The following is a 16,918-nucleotide window of genomic DNA, read 5'->3' as shown; positions in this document are numbered from 1 at the left end:
ACTAATAACACTTATTTCTTTAGAACACTATCCGGAATGCAGGGTTTTCAAATATTTATTTATATAAATAAATAATCGTGAAGCTGATGGTACTGCTTGAAAGTCTTTCGGATCTATAGCCTTCCAAGCTGCCTGTTTGATTGGCTAACAATTCATCCATTCACCTGAAGCACAAAACGGAGGCCTGAGACTTTCTATTGTGACTGCGCTTCTTTCTCGGATTACCAATGTACATTACCGTGCGAAGGTCTCAAGCCAGCCTTCATTTCTTTATTTCATCCTTCCACGCTGCCAGCCTTTCTTGTATTTATTTATTTTTTGTTATTTTTTTAAGTTATCATGGGCAATAATTCTCCAGACTTTCGAAAGACCCTCTGTTTTTTCTTTGGACATTGGTTGATTTTTCACACAGGTTTGGCCAAGTTGTTGTACCTGACCATTTTCAGAAGACTATGTATCTGTTTTATGGTATTAAGCCATTTAACACTGACCTATGAATTATGGAAGCAAAAAAAAGCACTTTGAAACCAGTGTAGTGTCTACACATTGTAAGAGCTATTAGCTCAAACACAGCATGTCAGCATGGTGTGCAGTGTGTTCTTCAGAGAAAAACAATTGAAGAAACAAATGAACACAATCTGAAAATTATGTCTTTAGTGGAACACTGGAAGTGATGGATTTTCCTCATCAGAATCTGGACCACAGCACTGGGAACAGAACAAAATACAGCCAACAAACAAAAAAGAAGAGCTTGAATATTGTTCAAGAACCCTGGAGAACTATTCCTAAGAAAGCTTAAAAGAGTTCAGGACATACTGAAAAATAAGGGTGGTACCACTTTCAGGCTCTTTAGAATTGTGCAAACTATTTTTGTATTCCGAATGTATTTTTACACACGTTTCAATAAATCTGATTTTCCTAGCACAATATAATGAAATGAGGGGTGTTTTTCTAAATCAGCAAAAACTGGACAGACATGAAGACTTATCAAATTAGGAAAATCTATTTCAAAACCATCTACACAATTTATTTTTTGTCTATATCATTGTGAGATGCAGTTTATTTTAATAAATGTTGTAAATACAAGAGTGCATAAAAATACATTCTGAAAAACAAACAGACGAACAATCAAGTAGGCCAAAAACAAAAGCACCATTTAAGACTCTGGATGGAGAAAGTGTAAACCCAGGAATTTAAGTATATCACTAATTCTGCATGACAAGAACAAAGAAGCTCAGTTAACTTTCTTCAGATTAACCTCTCACAGTCCTACAGACACATCTTAAAGCTAACGATACATGTAGTTCATCTTCAAATGCATGTGGTCCTTCCACACTTGCTGTGTGATTTCCTTTCAGTAGATGGCACTCTAGTTCACTTCTTTGAAGCCTTCAGTTGCATCAGGTCGGGTTGAAAGAGCTTCCTTTGAACAGCAGGAGAAGCTTAAAGATATAAAGAGAAACGAAGGCAGAATGAACAGATAAATAAGAATGGCTAAAATACACACACACAAAAAAAATGCTGCGATTCAGTTGGCTCTGAAGAATTTTTGCTCCTTTTAATTAAAATTTTTCTGATGCGAGCCAGTGTGTTTATATATACTGCATAATACAAATACATTAGTAACAGACTTATTATCAAAAGCCGGATCCTTTAATTTCAGGTCATGGTTATAGTGTACTCCCATCCACAAACATTACGCCATTAAAATAAAAGGGAAATCTGAACTCGGTACGTCCATCAACAGCATACCGTCTGATGTGTTTGGTCTGGATGAGAAGGTCAGGGAGTTTGCTGTTTCTGGTGTCTGGCAACAACATGCTAACGGCAGCAGCCATAATACTGGCTGTGCCAAAAATGATGTAGGGAAGGATCTTGCTGTATAGACCTGCAAGAAAAATAAAAGGCATTTAAAATGGAACGATGAGAGATCTTTTCACTGTTAAAAGGATTTCCACATCATGAAGATGTGCACAATACACAAGCATTAAGAATTATATTACAACATTTACAAATACATTTAAAACCAGATCAATAACGCAATATACTGGCAACAAAAAAACAAAACGGAAAAAGGGAAAAATGGTGTTAGCACATTCTCTTGTACACAATAATGGAAGGAGGTCAGGTTACCAAGATGTATTTCAGAAATAAAAAGATATACAGAGTCCAGAGAAGATGAGAAAACCATTGGGGAAATGAATATACAAAATTGTAACCAACTAAAAATAATTTCAAGAGAGGTGGAAAACAGACTTCCTTAATCAAACCACTTAAATCACACATGACAACTCTAGGTCACAGTAGAAATGAGGATGAGGCCTCTGATAATAACTGCATGTATAGTGTTATTTATTAAACCGTCAATCCTAAAGTGGACTTTGTCATTTGAAAGTGGCCTCTGTTGATTTTACACATTAAGGTCAATTCTGTTGTCACGGCTTCCTTCACTCAGGCTCATGAACTGCAAACCTATTACAGAAATCATGATCAAACCAGGATGCAATGTTAGGCTGTCCAATCAAAGTCCATCCATCCAGTTTCTTCTGCTTATCCGTTTTAGGGTTGCTGGGAGACTTAATTATCATAGGGTGAGACAGACAACCATAGATGCTTCACATCTAGTTAGCCTAACCCCACACATGTCTATAGACTGTACGAAGGAGCCAGACTACCCACACATGAGGAAAATGTACCGACTCCACACAGAAATGCCCTAACATGGATATAACTCTTCTCGCTGTGAGCCAGCAATGCTAACCACTGCCCCTGTTATCAAAGTGAAACACTAACTGAAATACTAAAATGCCAGATTAGCCCCGAACATGGATATTGTTGCTTCAGCTTTGATGCCCATGCACCTCCCCTAAGCTCTCTGACCGAAAAACAAAAAGAAAGCACACTTACCCATGTAAAGTAAATAAGGACATATGATAGCTCCTATTCGTGCAGCTGTGGCGCAGATCCCCAAGCCCATGTTTCTGACCACAGTGGGCATCAGCTCAGTGAAAAACACGTAGATAAAGCAGTAAGCAGCAGATACACCAGTCTTTCCCACCAAAGCCAACACCTGGACCATGATGGGCATGTCTGGAAAGAAAAAGGCAGTGATTAGAAAAAGTTTAAACAAAGTGCTAATCTACCGAGTGTTCTAGTTAATTCCTGGCACTGCTAATATTGTACACATACCTTCAGGAACCAGCTTTATAACCAGAAGCATGATTCCGCAGAACATCAGCGTGGTGAAGAGTAAAGTGGGCCGTGGAGCCCTATCAATCAGAAGCCAGGTGGCTACATACACAACAATGTCAATGGCTGCAGAAATGAAGCAGTTGAGGTAGATGTTTCCATGCAGGTTGCTGCTATTGAGAGAGAGCCCATAGTAGACCATGGCCACAGAGATCCTGCAAAAAAAGCATAATCAAGACTCAGCAATACAAGTTTGTTTTACATTAGACAGCATAATTATTGCTACTAAAACATGCAACACAATATCTGGCATTACTGTATGTTTCCGGAAAGCCCATTACCATATGAAAACACCTAAAATTGTTATGTTCCTTATGTTATGGGTGCGCATCAAGTCCATGTAAGTGTATGTCTGCTCTTCTTCATCTTTATTTTGCTGAATTAGACACAGAAAGAAACAGAACATTATAGAGCAAAGTCGTCTGTCCACACTGAATATATAATAATTTCAGATTGCATGGTGGAAAAGTATTGTGTGATTTCTACAATTTAAGTTATATTTTATACTGGAGCACAATGGCTTTCATAGCTCAAGGAAATAAAAAAAAAAAATGGTACCATGAGCTCCAAGCAATCCCCAGCTCTGAATATGACCTCAGGGGCGGGGACTCTGTTCCACTGGGCAGCCTTACGTATGACAAGCTCAGCCTCCTCCACTCGACCTTTCTGCAAAAGCCAACGAGGCGACTCAGGAATCAAGCTGCACACACAAGAGCAGTGAAAAGCGTGTAGCAAAACATGCACCTCAAAACAAGATTTTTCCAGATTCAGTGAAAACACGTGTTATCTATCACAACTGTCACCCAAATGTCGTCCAGGCTGACTGACAACAGTGTTATCTTGTCTGAACTGATCGTGAGTGAACTTTGCTTTTGAGAAATTAGTTTCATGCGCTCGTAAAAAGGATAGTGAGGCTGGACTTTGTTTTATGTGTGTGCCATTCTGGTTTCTAAAAGAAAACGAAAGACTTATTGCATCACTCAGCAAAACCCTCAGTGGATTTGACAGCATAACAGTTTTCAGTAACGCCAGTTCAGTAATGTACGGATTTGATATACTGTGTGATACCAGATGTAACTAAATCTACATGTCAGAGTATATATGAGGAACAATTCTGAGGTTCATTAATTAAGTTCATTAATCTGTTTTATTTCATTATTCCTGTTTATTTAGATCCTGTACTGGGTTGGGTCCGTTGTTGTTTTCTCTCTCTCTGTCTGTGTGGTGGACACTCCTCCAGTATATAAACACTCCTGTCAAAAAGATATTTTTCACTGGTTTTGACTCTAAGCAGTCCTTTGGAAAACTACGTACAACCTGTGATTCAGTAGCTTGTAGAACCACCTTTAGCAGCAATAACTTGAAGTAAAAGTTTTCTGCATGACTTTATGGGTCTCTCATATCGCTGTGAAGGAACTTTGACCCACTCTTTTTTACAATGTTGCTTCAGTTCATTGCAGTTTGTGGGCATTCGTTTATTTGCTCTTTTAAGGTTTTGCCACAGCATTTCAGTCAGGGTGAGATCTGGACTTTGACTGGGCCATGGCAACACCTTGATTCTTTTGTTTTTCAGCCATTCTGTCGCAGATTTGCTGCTGTGGCTTCAATCATTGTCCTGTTACATGACACAATTTGGATGAAGCTTTATTTGTCCGACAGCTGGCCTCACATCTGACTTAACAATACTTTGGTATACAGAGGTGTTCATGGTCGGCCTAGTGATTGCAAGGTGCCCAAATCCTGTGGCTGCAAAACAAACTCAAATCACCACCCTCCACCACCGTGCCTGACAGTTGGCGTGACATGTTTGTGCTGATAGGTTATTTTCAAATTTCCCTAATTTGGCCTTGCCTGCCTAAAGGGCATTATTTCAGAAATCTTCTGGTTTGCTTTGATGCAACTTGCCCTTGAACAGTTTTTTATGTTATATATTAACACAAAGACAAATAAAACCAAAAAAAAAATAGATTCGTTTAGCTTGGCTGGTTAGATTGAAGGATAAATAAAAAATATTCTAATTCCTTACGCTGAGTGACAGAATATGTACATGTAATGTATCTGACTAAACAAAAACATTATCTTGCAGGCATTGACTAACTTCTGTTCTAACTCTGCATTCATCAAACGTTCCAGAGTTACTTTCACAGTGAAACCAAATAGTACATGCACAAATTTTGATGTTGCCTGCTGTAACACGTCTGTTGGTCTCCACTCACTGATCAAATATTTCTATAATGTATGTGAATATGTTTTATACTTTTCATAACAAGAAGCAAAGTTGCTGTTATGAGACATCCACATGCAGCATCACATGGAAATTGAGTTTAACAAGTAACTGTGGACTCAGTTTTCCAGTTTTGTTTAACAGGAACCTATAGCTACTTATTGACAAGGCTGGGCATGTCGTGAACACCACAAATATAAACAGCAGTTATGTGAGTTAGCTATGTCATTGTATCAGCTCCAGCTGCTCTGGTCATTTTCATCAGACCACAATATTATATATGTTTTATTAGAGTTAACCCAAGAGACTCTTATGTTATGTTTTTGTTTTTTTGTTGTTTTTTTTAAAAACAGCCAATAGCACTTACAATAATATCATGGTAAAATCTTTCCCCATTCAGATTTTTTACGTAACCTTTAACTGAATGCTAAAACCCGAATACTGACATGTTTCTCTAAAATTGCATTGCTAATATCGGATTAATGCACTGAAATGCAGGGGTGCACAAAGTCCTAATAAAATTCTCTGTGCACTGGTTACATGAATCATCATCCATTAGATTTACCACCACGTTGGAATAAATAGGAAGCCTGGGAGGGCAGCAGCAACCAGCAGCATCCTCCAGCCACGTATGAAGTAAGCAAAGAGGGGCAATAAGGCATAACCAAAGCCAAACCCAAGACTGTGTCCCAGCAGAATGTAGGTCACCCTGGCAGACTTACTCAGCATTTCAGAACCTGGACAAGACAAAGATGAAGGATTGGGCTTTAATGAAAGGAAACATGAGAGGATTGGTTTTCTGAGACAATGGCTTAAAGGAGTATTTTACTTTAGCCTAGAGCCTTGGAGATGAAAAGTAAGCTACAAAAAGCCAAAACGCCTTTCTTTCAAGGAGCACAGCCTTAGATCAAAAGGATGCTCCTTCAATGCTTGAGGCACTTTATCTGATTTCATGGAGATACCTCTGGAGCTGAAAAATACAGCTTTGTTCAGACAAACAGGAGTCGGCAATCATAGTCAGAAGAAATTAAATAATATAATAAATTATGGTTAGGATCACCACAGATGCTGATTAGACCTCTCGGGGTTAAAGAAACTTTTATGTAGACTTTAATTCTGCTCGTTCACATGAAAGCTTCTATTGGCTGACCTTTTATTTATAAAATGTCACCACAGCGGAAGGATCAACGTGTTTGGCACAATTTTTTTTTTTACGCTGGATGATGTAACCCTACTAGAAACGTGTGTCTCCTCTGTGTTAGGTAAATGTGATATGTTTAACAAAAAGACAAGAAATAGTGATTAATGCTTCTTTAAACTGCCTCAACACAATACAACCAGGTTTTTAAGACCCAAAATGAATTGGTACAGCACAACCTTTCAATGGGTTTTGAACCACCGCCACGCTGAGGAACAGAAGCATGGCTCTGTGCTACACTTTGTTTCAGCCCTGGAGAATACATGCCGAGACTTCTTGAAGTGTGATAGGAGCAAATGGGCTGCCTTACCGAGTACGAGTGATGCAATGAAATTGGAAATTTGGCCAAGTCCTCTTAGACAGTTGAGGATAGTGAACATCACCCAGCTGACGGAGGTGACCTGGATCAAGGCGGTGACTGTTTGTAGGATCATAGTGAAAAAAAATACTGGCTTTCTACCAAATCTGTAAGAAAAGTTATGCAGAAATAGGGAATACAGAGATGTAAAGATGTAATGTCATGAAAACATAACAGTATCATAGTGAGTTTGGGCTGGTTATCAGTTTTACTTCTCTCTATTTTTTTGATTCTCTCAGATGGTATGGGTTTTAATTGTTTTCTGTCAGCACCACTGCTAAAAATTGTTTGGTTTCAGCTCATCAAATAATACATATGTAAATATATATATATATATAAAAAAAAATTTAAAATAAAAAAAACAACCCAAATACCAATAACTAAAAGTGAAAGAGACAATCTTTACTTGTAGCTTTGCCTGCTTGTTATGAACTAAGAAAAAGATTCCCTTCTACCACAGTAGTGCGTACACTATGTTGCTCTGTTGCCCACTACCTGGATATTTAGACTGAATATCTGCTTCCAGATCTTTGATCCGTTTACCAAACAACTTGCTGAGACAAGCGGATCATAGAATCCAAACTGGAAACAAACACAAGCCTCAGATGACATGAAAACAGCTCTGCAGGCTTCAACCTCAAACCTGCAGAGTTCTAAATACACTCTTGATAGTTTTCAGCCAGGAAATACATACTCACACAAAAGAACATGCACATTTAATACACAGACCTAAATTTAGGAGCCTCTTTGAGCCACACTCCTCCATCTTTCAGACTGCAGTATTAAATATTTTTACATGACTTATCTGTTCTGAAAACAATTTAACTCTCCTCCTAAAACTTTAAAGCAACTAGTTTTATTTGTAGGTCACTTTAGCAATCATATATCAAAAGCTTTTTATGATTTTTTTTTTCAATTCACCCAGGTAAGAAAAAAAATTTTTTTAACCTTTCCTCGTGAAAAAAAAAGAAGACAAAGGCAACTTGTTAAAGCCACGATATCTTTCAGCCTCCTTATCTTAACGTTTTTTAAACAAAGGCTGATTACATATTTTTATATGACAGACTTACCGGTCTGATAGATGTCCACTAATAAAAGATCCAATAAGTGCCCCCACAAAGAAGAAAGAGGTGGAGAAAGGGACTTTCCATGCATTGTCGCACACAAGATCCCACTTCAGTTAAAAGGAGAGAATATGGTTATTCGGGTTACGTTCAGACAAAAATAATAGAATAAAGTGAGTTTATTTCGAATACATGAAGCAATTTTTACATGTTTTAGCTCTCGAAGTCTTTTAATGTCACAGCCATACGAAACAATTCGTGTACTACAGGCTGACTGTCAGTGATCATTTAGGCAGTACTGAACCTCAGAAACGATGGTGGTGGTGTATTTGTCAGTGCTGAAAACCCAGCCGTCCAAACACTGTTCTGTGTCATTGAAGCCGGCTGCTTTTTCTGTCCAGTTTTCATTGAGCTTGTATCGAGAGCAGCTGCCCGGTCCCATCCAGCTGCCCCGGTCATGGAAACCATTCTCCTGTTCCCACTCTGTGCCGTTGCGCGAGGAGCTGTTTGGGCTTCTGCAATAATGTTCGGGTGTATCCGAAACAAAAACCACAATTACACCCATGTATCCTGCGGGCATTGTACTTACACTGAGCAGAACCATAACGAGAATTTGAAAGAGCCCGTAGTCGCCCAGAAAAGACGTGATTTCGTCAAAGTCTCTGATATTTCCATTTGACATGCTCGCAAAAAACCTGGAGGAGCGCAAGCGAACTGTTTCTAGAGAGTTGCTTTAAGATACCTTATGCAACATGTCAAACCAGACACGCCGTGCATAGACGTGTTAGAAATTAAAAAGAAAGAAAGAAAGAAAAAGAAAAAAGAAAAGCAGACACCTGCAGACTGTAACTGTACTCTTCAGTCATTGAATTGCTTTTGAACCTTTCATCCCACAAAGCACACTTTTCCTTCCTGGTAAAACTGGAAGGGCAGATTTTAACGCTTGCACAAGCGTATTTGGCTTATGTAAGGATACCATCTGCCACTAGACTACTTCTTTCCCTTACACATACTGATAACTCCCTGCTCGCTGAATGCTCGATGATCAATCGGGATTTCGGACAGCTGTCTTATAAACGAATCTGTTAGTTGTCAATGTTAATACCAAGCCTACACAGCAAAAACTGGAGTGTTAAAATTTCAGGGTTAAAGATGTTAGAGTTGATTTCCACTCTCAAAGTGTCATATTAACACATTCTGATTCAAATAGTGTTCAGTGTTGGAGTTATTAAACAGTGTTATTCAAGTCCAAGCAAATGAACTCTGAAGAGAGTTATTTAACTTGGTAGGCCCCTGGGCTTCTGCCCAGGTAAACCCGTGGATCAATTAATAGTTTGCTCTGCCGGCCGATTTTCCATGTGCTTCTGCTGGTTACACCGTGGTGGATGCCTGCCGTGCTGCTTGGAGTATTTTACACAAACGGTAAGTTATTCAAACTTATATAAAATTCACAGTATTCTATCGGCGCAGTGAGGTTTTCTTGATGTTTCTTGGTGTTCGGTTGCTGAAAACGAGCTTTAATAGAGGAGGAGATGTGTCGAAAATTCTATTTAGCCTCCAATGCTAATGTTGCAGTCTTTTTACTCGTAAGTGACGGTAGACACTGCACGTGGAAGCGCCGCGCCAAGTTCAGCTTTTCCCCTGTTCACACAGACACGTCTTTCTCCACGCCAGTTCATGAGCGTTTTTGCTTCTCTGTTTATTCAGAGTAATTTTTTCACAATTGATAAGTAAATAACATCCCAAAATAATTGAAGAGAGCTTGTTTTAGTCACTCCTGCTTTTACTTTGACATCGTTCATCGCTGACTTGTCTCTAATCTGTCTCTCTCTCTGTCTCACTCTCTTCTCCCTTTGAGACACCCGCCCCAAACATAGTCAGTTAGGCTGTCCCCTCCTTTGCTATGTGTTCATTTTCATCTCTATTGTCTCTTTTCATACACAAATCTGATCGCATTTGTCAATCGCAGTATTTTATTTTGGAGAATAGCTTTTATCTTCAAAATTGCCTGGATTGTCTTGTGTGTCTTGGTGTAACTTCCTGCGGAACATGCGTGGGCCACGCAAAAAATAGACCAGATACCGAAACAATCGCTTCGTAGCACTCCGTGTCTGGTGTAAACTACACCATAGATTAACGTGTATTTTGTATTGTGTTATGTATCAATTGGACTCCTGCATGGACAGACACAGGTTTATTTGATAACATTAAATGTTATTGCAGTGAAATTCAAACGCATGGTCAGTATTAATCACCATGTACGGTATATGTCAGTGTTTTAATCATTTGTGCTTGAATTGCTCTAAATGTCAAATACTATGCCATCTTTGTTATTATTTTATCCCAGTAAAATGCTGGTCCAGGTTCGATACTGCCAACAGCAGAAGTATGTGAAGTTGGAAGAGGTTGATGGGCGTTTTGAGTTTATGCAGTTTCATGAAAAAGGTTTGTTTATATCTTACCTAATTTTAGTTGGGGGGACAGAATTTTTTGTAGGGCGTTTCGCCAAGTCTCTTGAATCATACAGTGGTGTATCACTTTAGTGAATGTGAGGCAAGAACAGTTTACTTAAAAGGTGCACTCAGATATATCTTATCTTTTCCAGTCATCGAGAGATTTTGCCTGCCACCTGATGCAAAAGTAGTGTACAAAGATGCAACAGGGACAGAAGTTGATGAAGTGATTTTCAGTGATCTTATCAGCCAAGGCACTGTGGTCCTAACAGTTTTCTCAAGTGATGGTGAGAAATTTAAAGGGGCAAGCTCAACACCAGACATGGGGAAGGGCTGTGTGGCTGCTGGTTGTTCCAAATAATCAGGAGCACACAATTTGACCAATCAGCTGTTTGAACATTGAGATCAGTTAATTTAAATGAGTCAGGTCTGCAGTGTGATGTTGCCTTGTTAGTTAAAAATCTGCAGCCAGATTTGTTTTTCTACACCTTACAGAATAATGTTGTTTTTTCCTTTTAGAATTTTCTGATTACTCCTTGTCTTCTGCATCTGATTGTTCTGACTCAAGCTTCAGCTCAAATGCAAGTACATCAACTATACTTCTAGATGAGGGTCCCAGGAAGAAAACAAGAGTTGAGGGTACTGTTGATGCAGCATCTGCTAAAAAGGTTGTGACAAAACTCAGTTCTCATAGTATTTTTTCTACTTCATTATTCTTAATATGTAGAAAAGCTATTCCTCACTTTTTGCATCTTTTTTTTTCTCAAGTTAATTGAAGGTGTACTTGGAACCAATTCAGGTGGTGAAGAGGTTCTCCAGGAATATCACACAACACAAACTCTGACAGATGCTACCAGAAGAAAAATGGTCAATATAATAGTGGCTCACATGATTGATTGCCATGGGTATGTGTGTTCTATTTGTGCATTTTATTTTTTTTTAAATACAAGTTACTATTTTGCCATTACTTAAGCATGTTAATTTAAAATCGTTTTTCAGGCACCTCCCCACCAAAGCTGTTAGAGAACAGTACGCGCTAGGGGTAGTGACATTGTTCCCATCCCTGAAAGACCCATACTCCAAGAAAGGCTATGTATAGTCACTACTATTGCACTTTGTTTACATAATTTTCATGCTGTGCATCATTGGGATTTGTGTGCGTTCACATTTAAGTTCTAAAAATTTTCAGATTGACAACACATTATTTTTGAATGTATTTACATTTTAGGAACACTTCTATGATGCTGCAAGCAGCACTGGATACATTTCTTGGCGTTTGAAAACGATACAGAGAAAGACTAGAAGAGGATCTGCACCACCAAGTAGCTCCACTGGCTTTACTCAAGGAGGTAAGAAATTAAGTGTCCACAAACTAGATAATGTGCTCATTTACATTAGATACTATTTTGTTTTCATTTACCTATCTGATCAGCACCTATGCTTTTATGTTTGTGTGTTTTTCTTCAGGGGGCCCAAATTACCAAAGGCCCATTAATGTCGACATGCAGCTTGATGGAGATGCTTGCCAGGAGGCCATCTCTTTGCTGAAACATACATCCGACACTTCCTTGATTTTCCAGAAGATGAGAGAGACCTTTCAGCATCGTCAGAAGGTCATCAATGATCCTGACAAAAGTCTTGATATCCTGTCTATCTTCCCAAGATTCTTGGATACAAGAGGATTGGTGAGAATATTCAGTGGAATTTCTAATATCACTTTAAATTTCAAGATGAATGTGGCAGTAGTAGATTTTCTTTCTTAAAGGTGAATCAAGACTTCACTCTCCTGTTTGATGATGAGATATCTACCAGGCTGCTTCAGAAATGGGATCCAATCTTTAGGTATCAAATCATCAAAGAGGCCAAGCAGCTCACCTCAACAGTAGAGTTGCGTCAATTGGTGCAGTCAGCAGAGAGTCCACCAGGAAGTGATCTTGATGAGGCAGCAAGTGAGTTTGTTAAATATGATTTGCTATAAGCAGTTAAAGTTCAATAGCATCAGGATTCTATTAATAAATACCAATTCATTCACCTGTTAGCTTTGCTTCATCAGTTTTCTTTAGCTGTTAGTTTAATGTTTATGACAGCACATTTCAACTTTCTTAGGAAGTGTTTCTAGTTCTCCTTAAAAATTGCATTTGAAAGATTTGCTGTCAATTGATTCTTGTGACTCTTTGGCCGCAGCCTTTGACCAAGACATGGCCTCCCTGTTGTTACTGTTACATCTACTTCCGCCACCCCCAGGAGGACCAAAGTATCAAAAAATCAGCGCCTCTGATGCTGTTGAGAGACTTGTAGTCTTTCATAAGGTAATTTAATATTTATAGTTTTTGTCATAAGTTGTCATGTCACTGGTTAAGAGGTGAATGAAACAAATTACAGTTGAGCTTACAAAGGAGGTTTACATACTCATTTCTGTGATGCTATTATCTCTGACTTGCTCCTGTGTCTAATGCTCAGTATCTTTGTCTCAACTCCAGTCTTGCTGCAGTTTGGAAGAGCATCTCCAGAATCAGCAGAGTCAGCAGCCATACCTCCTGGCTGTTGGGCGCCAGAAGAGGAAGGTCGACAGCTTCTATGTTGCCATAGACAAGCGTCTCATCCCCTGCCAGGCCAGCCGCTCCCTTGGGGCATTTGATGAGCTTTTTAAAGCTCATTTTGTGTTCAATGTGTCTTATGATGCTGCACTTGTGAATTTCTACACATTTCTGCAGACAACAGTATACAATATTGATATGGGGAAAATGAAGGAGTCCCCAAGAGTGCGTGACTTGAGAGCCAAAATCCTTAACCAGGAAATTCTTCTCACAACCTAAGTAAAAATCATTAAAATGCTGACATGTTTTTTGTGTAAGAGAGCTTATCTCAGCAGTCAGCAGCTGATTTCACATTTAAGAGGTGAACATGGTTATTATCCTGGACCTAAGTTTAAGTTATGTTGTTGGCAGCCAGGCTGCAGGCTTCAGTTCCAAACTTATGCAGGCTTTAGGAAGCACCTCAGTTTTCACAGCAATGTTGACCACAATGATCGAACTTCAGCCATTGCTTCTTTTTCTAATGACACAGTTTCACCTGCTTTGGAGGACCAGTTTAATTCCTCTTATCTTCCTCACAGTTCTCCCAGTGTTCTTCCAGAGTCTAGTTCTTCCAGTGTTCCAGTGAGCATTGATTCAGTACTTACAAGGGATTCATCCAAAGAAATCTGTGCATCCATTGTGGCCAAACTGCAGGGTAGTGGCCTTTCTAACAGTTTAGTATCCTCACTTGTAGGCGATTTGGAGGAATTAACAAGTGAGCTTCGCTCAGAAGCAAAGCAGGCCATTCTTTCTGCGTTACCCACAAAGGACTCCAGCATATCTTTAATAAATGAATGTTTTGAAAATTTTGAAAACCCTTTCACCAATCTGAACACAGAATGGAAACGAAATAAATACTTCAATCTAAAATGGGGAGTTGTAGAACCTAGAGAAATAACACTTGGAGTGAGGTATGACATCAGGCGAAATCAGAAGTTTGGTACTTATGATCAAGTACCTGTGAAGGATACTTTTATATATGTACCTATTTTGGAGTCTTTGAAGTTCATGTTTAGAAATCCAGAGATTTGTGTTTTCCTGCAGAGAGAGTGTAGCTCAGAGCCTGATGCTTATCATGACTTTTGTGATGGAAGTTACTTTAAAACTCACCCTTTGTTTTCAGCCAAAAGGCATGCATTACAAATTCAGCTATACTATGATGACTTTGAAACAGCCAATCCTCTTGGCTCTAAACGCGGAATTCACAAAATTGGCTGTATTTATTTTGTTATAAGAAACTTGCCCCCAAAATTTAATTCCATTTTGATGAACATTCATTTAGTGTCACTTTTCCACACACCAGATCTGCAAAAGTATGGTTTTGATGTTATACTGGAACCACTGATAAATGATGTCAAAAAACTGGAAAGCCAAGGGCTAAGTCTTCCATTTTCTGATGAGCAGGTATATGGCACAATATCACAGATCACTGGAGATAACCTAGGGATGCACTCAATTCTTGGTTTTAATGAGTCGTTCAGTAGCCGTCATTTCTGTCGCCTTTGTTTGATTGAGAAGAATGATTGTCAAATGGTGTACAGTGAGGATGATCCTAAAATTATTCTTCGTGGGAAAGATTTGTTTGACATACATTGCCAGTCTCTTCGGGAAGATCCTAAATTGAAGTCACTGTATGGGTTGAAAAGAAATTCTGCACTCAATTCATTGCAGTATTACCATATTTGCAATAACTACTCATTTGATATAATGCATGACCTTCTTGAAGGTGTGGCTCAGTATGAGGTCAAATTGCTTTTTGAGTATCTTACGCAACACTTCATATCAGAACAGAACTTGCTTTCTAGGATTTATGGTTTTGACTATGGATTTTTAGAAAGAAAAAACCGGCCCACTAAAATCATATTGGACAGTGCTGGCAATAGCATTGGTTTGAACTCTATCCAGACATTCTGTCTTGTGAAAAACATCCCACTTTTGTTTGGTGACATTATTCCTGCAGGGAACAGACACTGGAATTTGTTATTGTTGTTACTTCAAATAATGAACATTGTTTTTTCACCTTGTCTCACTCTGGGAATGACTATATATTTGAAGAATTTGATTATTGACCACCACAAACTATTTAAGCACACGTATCCACACAGAAACTTGATTCCTAAGCATCATTTTATGATTCATTACCCATCCTGTATTCGAAAAATTGGCCCTTTACTGTATATGTGGAGTATGAGGTTTGAAGCTAAGCACAAGTTGTTCAAAGATTATTTCAAAAATTTCAAAAACCTCACCAAATCGCTTGCTAAACGGCATCAGATGGCCATTGCTTATCACTGGGAAACCTTTTCTCTTAAACAGAAGGAGTTTGGGCCAATTAAATCATTTTCTTTAAGAGGTGAAAGTGTGGTCAATAGTGAAATGCTATTATCAAAAGATGTTTTCTCAACAAGTTGGGTTAAAATTGATGGTGTAGAGTACAAAGCTGGACTCGTTGTTTGCAGTACAATGGAGGAAGACATGCCAGTCTTTTGTCAAATAATTGATACACTTATGGTTGAAAATGACATTTTTTTGTTGACACACAAACTCTTTACTGAAAACTTTGATGAACATCACCATGCATTCAAAGTAGTACAAACTGAAGAACGGTGTGTCATAAAAATAACTGAACTCAAATGTCACAGACCATTTGATATTCAAAACTCATACAGTGCTGCAGATGAAAGTTTGTACATTATATCTTCATTTATTATGTTTTGATTCACTTTCTGGGAAAAAGAAGCATGATAATAAATGTTTTTGGACAATGTACAGTTTTCTTGAAATTATTCTCATGATTGTACTTGTTGTCGTTAAAAAGTTATGTTAATCTATTACATAAATAGTTCTTTTAGGGATTAAAACTACCTTAATAAAAGATTAAAGAGTTAAAGTAGTGTTATTTTTCAATCTGTGTAGTGTTAATTTAACCCAGTTTGGTGAGTTAAAAAATTAACTCAGACATGGTGTTAATAATAATTTGCTCAGTGTTAATTTAACCCGGTTTTAAGAGTTAAAAATTAACTCAGACATGGTGTTAATAATAATTTGCTCAGTGTTAATTTAACCCAGTTTTAAGAGTTAAAGAAGGAACTCTGACAAAGTGTTAAATAATTAACTATTTTGAAAATGTTAATTCAACTCTGTAGAGTGTGGAGCTATATAAACCCTGAAAAAATGTTAAAATCAACTCTGTGGGAGTTGATTCAACACTACAGTTTTTGCTGTGTAGTTAGTCATAACAAGCGTTCACATCAACGTCGGAATAAAATGTATGATTGCCAGGAACTTCTCTTCCCACATGCTGCCGCAGGGTTAGAAACCATAAACACTGACTGTGAACGCAGAGAAACACTCTGTTCTCAGTTTTCCTGCTCCGTGCATCAAACACCAGCTCTCCAAATCTCAGTTCGTATAAATCCAGACTAAACACGTTTTTTTTGTTTGTTTATTTTTGTTTGTCACTGCCTTTTATTTAATTACATAATTACTAATTTTTATAAACAGCGCCATAACTTTTATTTAAAAAAAAAATCAAATTATTTTATGTTAATTTAACTTTTTTTAAATGTACATTTTATGTTATTGTTGTTGCTCATATGACTATCTGTGGATCAAGCCAGATAACACACACAAGTTAGTTAAACTGCAGGAATGTCTTAAAGACATAAAGACCTAAAAATCTTAGAAATGCGGTTTCTAGACAGATGTCCATTCTGGATGGCATTAATCTGGCCTCCAGAAACACTGATAGGAATCTTGGAGTTATTTTTGACCAGGATATGTCCTTTAATGCACA

The 16,918-nt window shown here is 38.2% G+C and overlaps 2 protein-coding genes across 2 annotated transcripts; one reads left to right on the top strand and one right to left on the bottom strand.

Annotated features, from left to right (window-relative positions):
- Positions 1 to 639: 639 nt before the first annotated feature.
- LOC101484834 (organic cation/carnitine transporter 2) lies at positions 640 to 8,947 on the bottom strand. The gene is made up of 10 exons (XM_004542503.5): positions 8,398 to 8,947; positions 8,100 to 8,203; positions 6,982 to 7,136; positions 6,039 to 6,210; positions 3,808 to 3,949; positions 3,531 to 3,625; positions 3,190 to 3,404; positions 2,908 to 3,090; positions 1,753 to 1,888; positions 640 to 1,442 (listed from the first exon to the last, which is right to left on the bottom strand). Exons 1-10 carry the CDS (start codon positions 8,773 to 8,775, stop codon positions 1,370 to 1,372), a joined length of 1,653 nt encoding a protein of 550 aa, XP_004542560.1. The 5' UTR covers positions 8,776 to 8,947; the 3' UTR covers positions 640 to 1,369.
- Positions 8,948 to 9,443: 496 nt separating this feature from the next.
- LOC106675329 (uncharacterized) lies at positions 9,444 to 15,908 on the top strand. The gene is made up of 11 exons (XM_076876840.1): positions 9,444 to 9,515; positions 10,441 to 10,538; positions 10,699 to 10,833; positions 11,066 to 11,214; positions 11,315 to 11,451; positions 11,546 to 11,639; positions 11,775 to 11,895; positions 12,014 to 12,231; positions 12,312 to 12,495; positions 12,731 to 12,855; positions 13,027 to 15,908. The coding sequence occupies exons 2-11, from the start codon at positions 10,445 to 10,447 to the stop codon at positions 13,360 to 13,362; spliced, it is 1,593 nt and encodes a 530-aa protein (XP_076732955.1). The 5' UTR covers positions 9,444 to 9,515; positions 10,441 to 10,444; the 3' UTR covers positions 13,363 to 15,908.
- Positions 15,909 to 16,918: the final 1,010 nt, after the last annotated feature.

This window comes from Maylandia zebra, linkage group LG18 (assembly GCF_041146795.1).
Source record: "Maylandia zebra isolate NMK-2024a linkage group LG18, Mzebra_GT3a, whole genome shotgun sequence".
NCBI classification, from domain to species: Eukaryota; Metazoa; Chordata; class Actinopteri; order Cichliformes; family Cichlidae; genus Maylandia; species Maylandia zebra.
This window is presented reverse-complemented; position numbering and strand designations above follow the sequence as displayed.

What these genes read in the sequence shown, in the direction of transcription:
- LOC101484834 (XM_004542503.5), bottom strand. Translation starts at nt 8,775, where the DNA reads ATGTCAAATGGAAATATCAGAGACTTTGACGAAATCACGTCTTTTCTG. An exon ending in CATTGCATCACTCGTACTCG is followed by an intron (nt 6,211 to 6,981) that starts GTAAGGCAGCCC and finishes TGTCTTGTCCAG; the next exon opens with GTTCTGAAATGCTGAGTAAG. An exon ending in TCCTTATTTACTTTACATGG is followed by an intron (nt 1,889 to 2,907) that starts GTAAGTGTGCTT and finishes TTTTTCTTGCAG; the next exon opens with GTCTATACAGCAAGATCCTT.
- LOC106675329 (XM_076876840.1), top strand. Translation starts at nt 10,445, where the DNA reads ATGCTGGTCCAGGTTCGATACTGCCAACAGCAGAAGTATGTGAAGTTG. An exon ending in ATGCAGCATCTGCTAAAAAG is followed by an intron (nt 11,215 to 11,314) that starts GTTGTGACAAAA and finishes TTTTTTCTCAAG; the next exon opens with TTAATTGAAGGTGTACTTGG. An exon ending in CACTGGCTTTACTCAAGGAG is followed by an intron (nt 11,896 to 12,013) that starts GTAAGAAATTAA and finishes GTTTTTCTTCAG; the next exon opens with GGGGCCCAAATTACCAAAGG.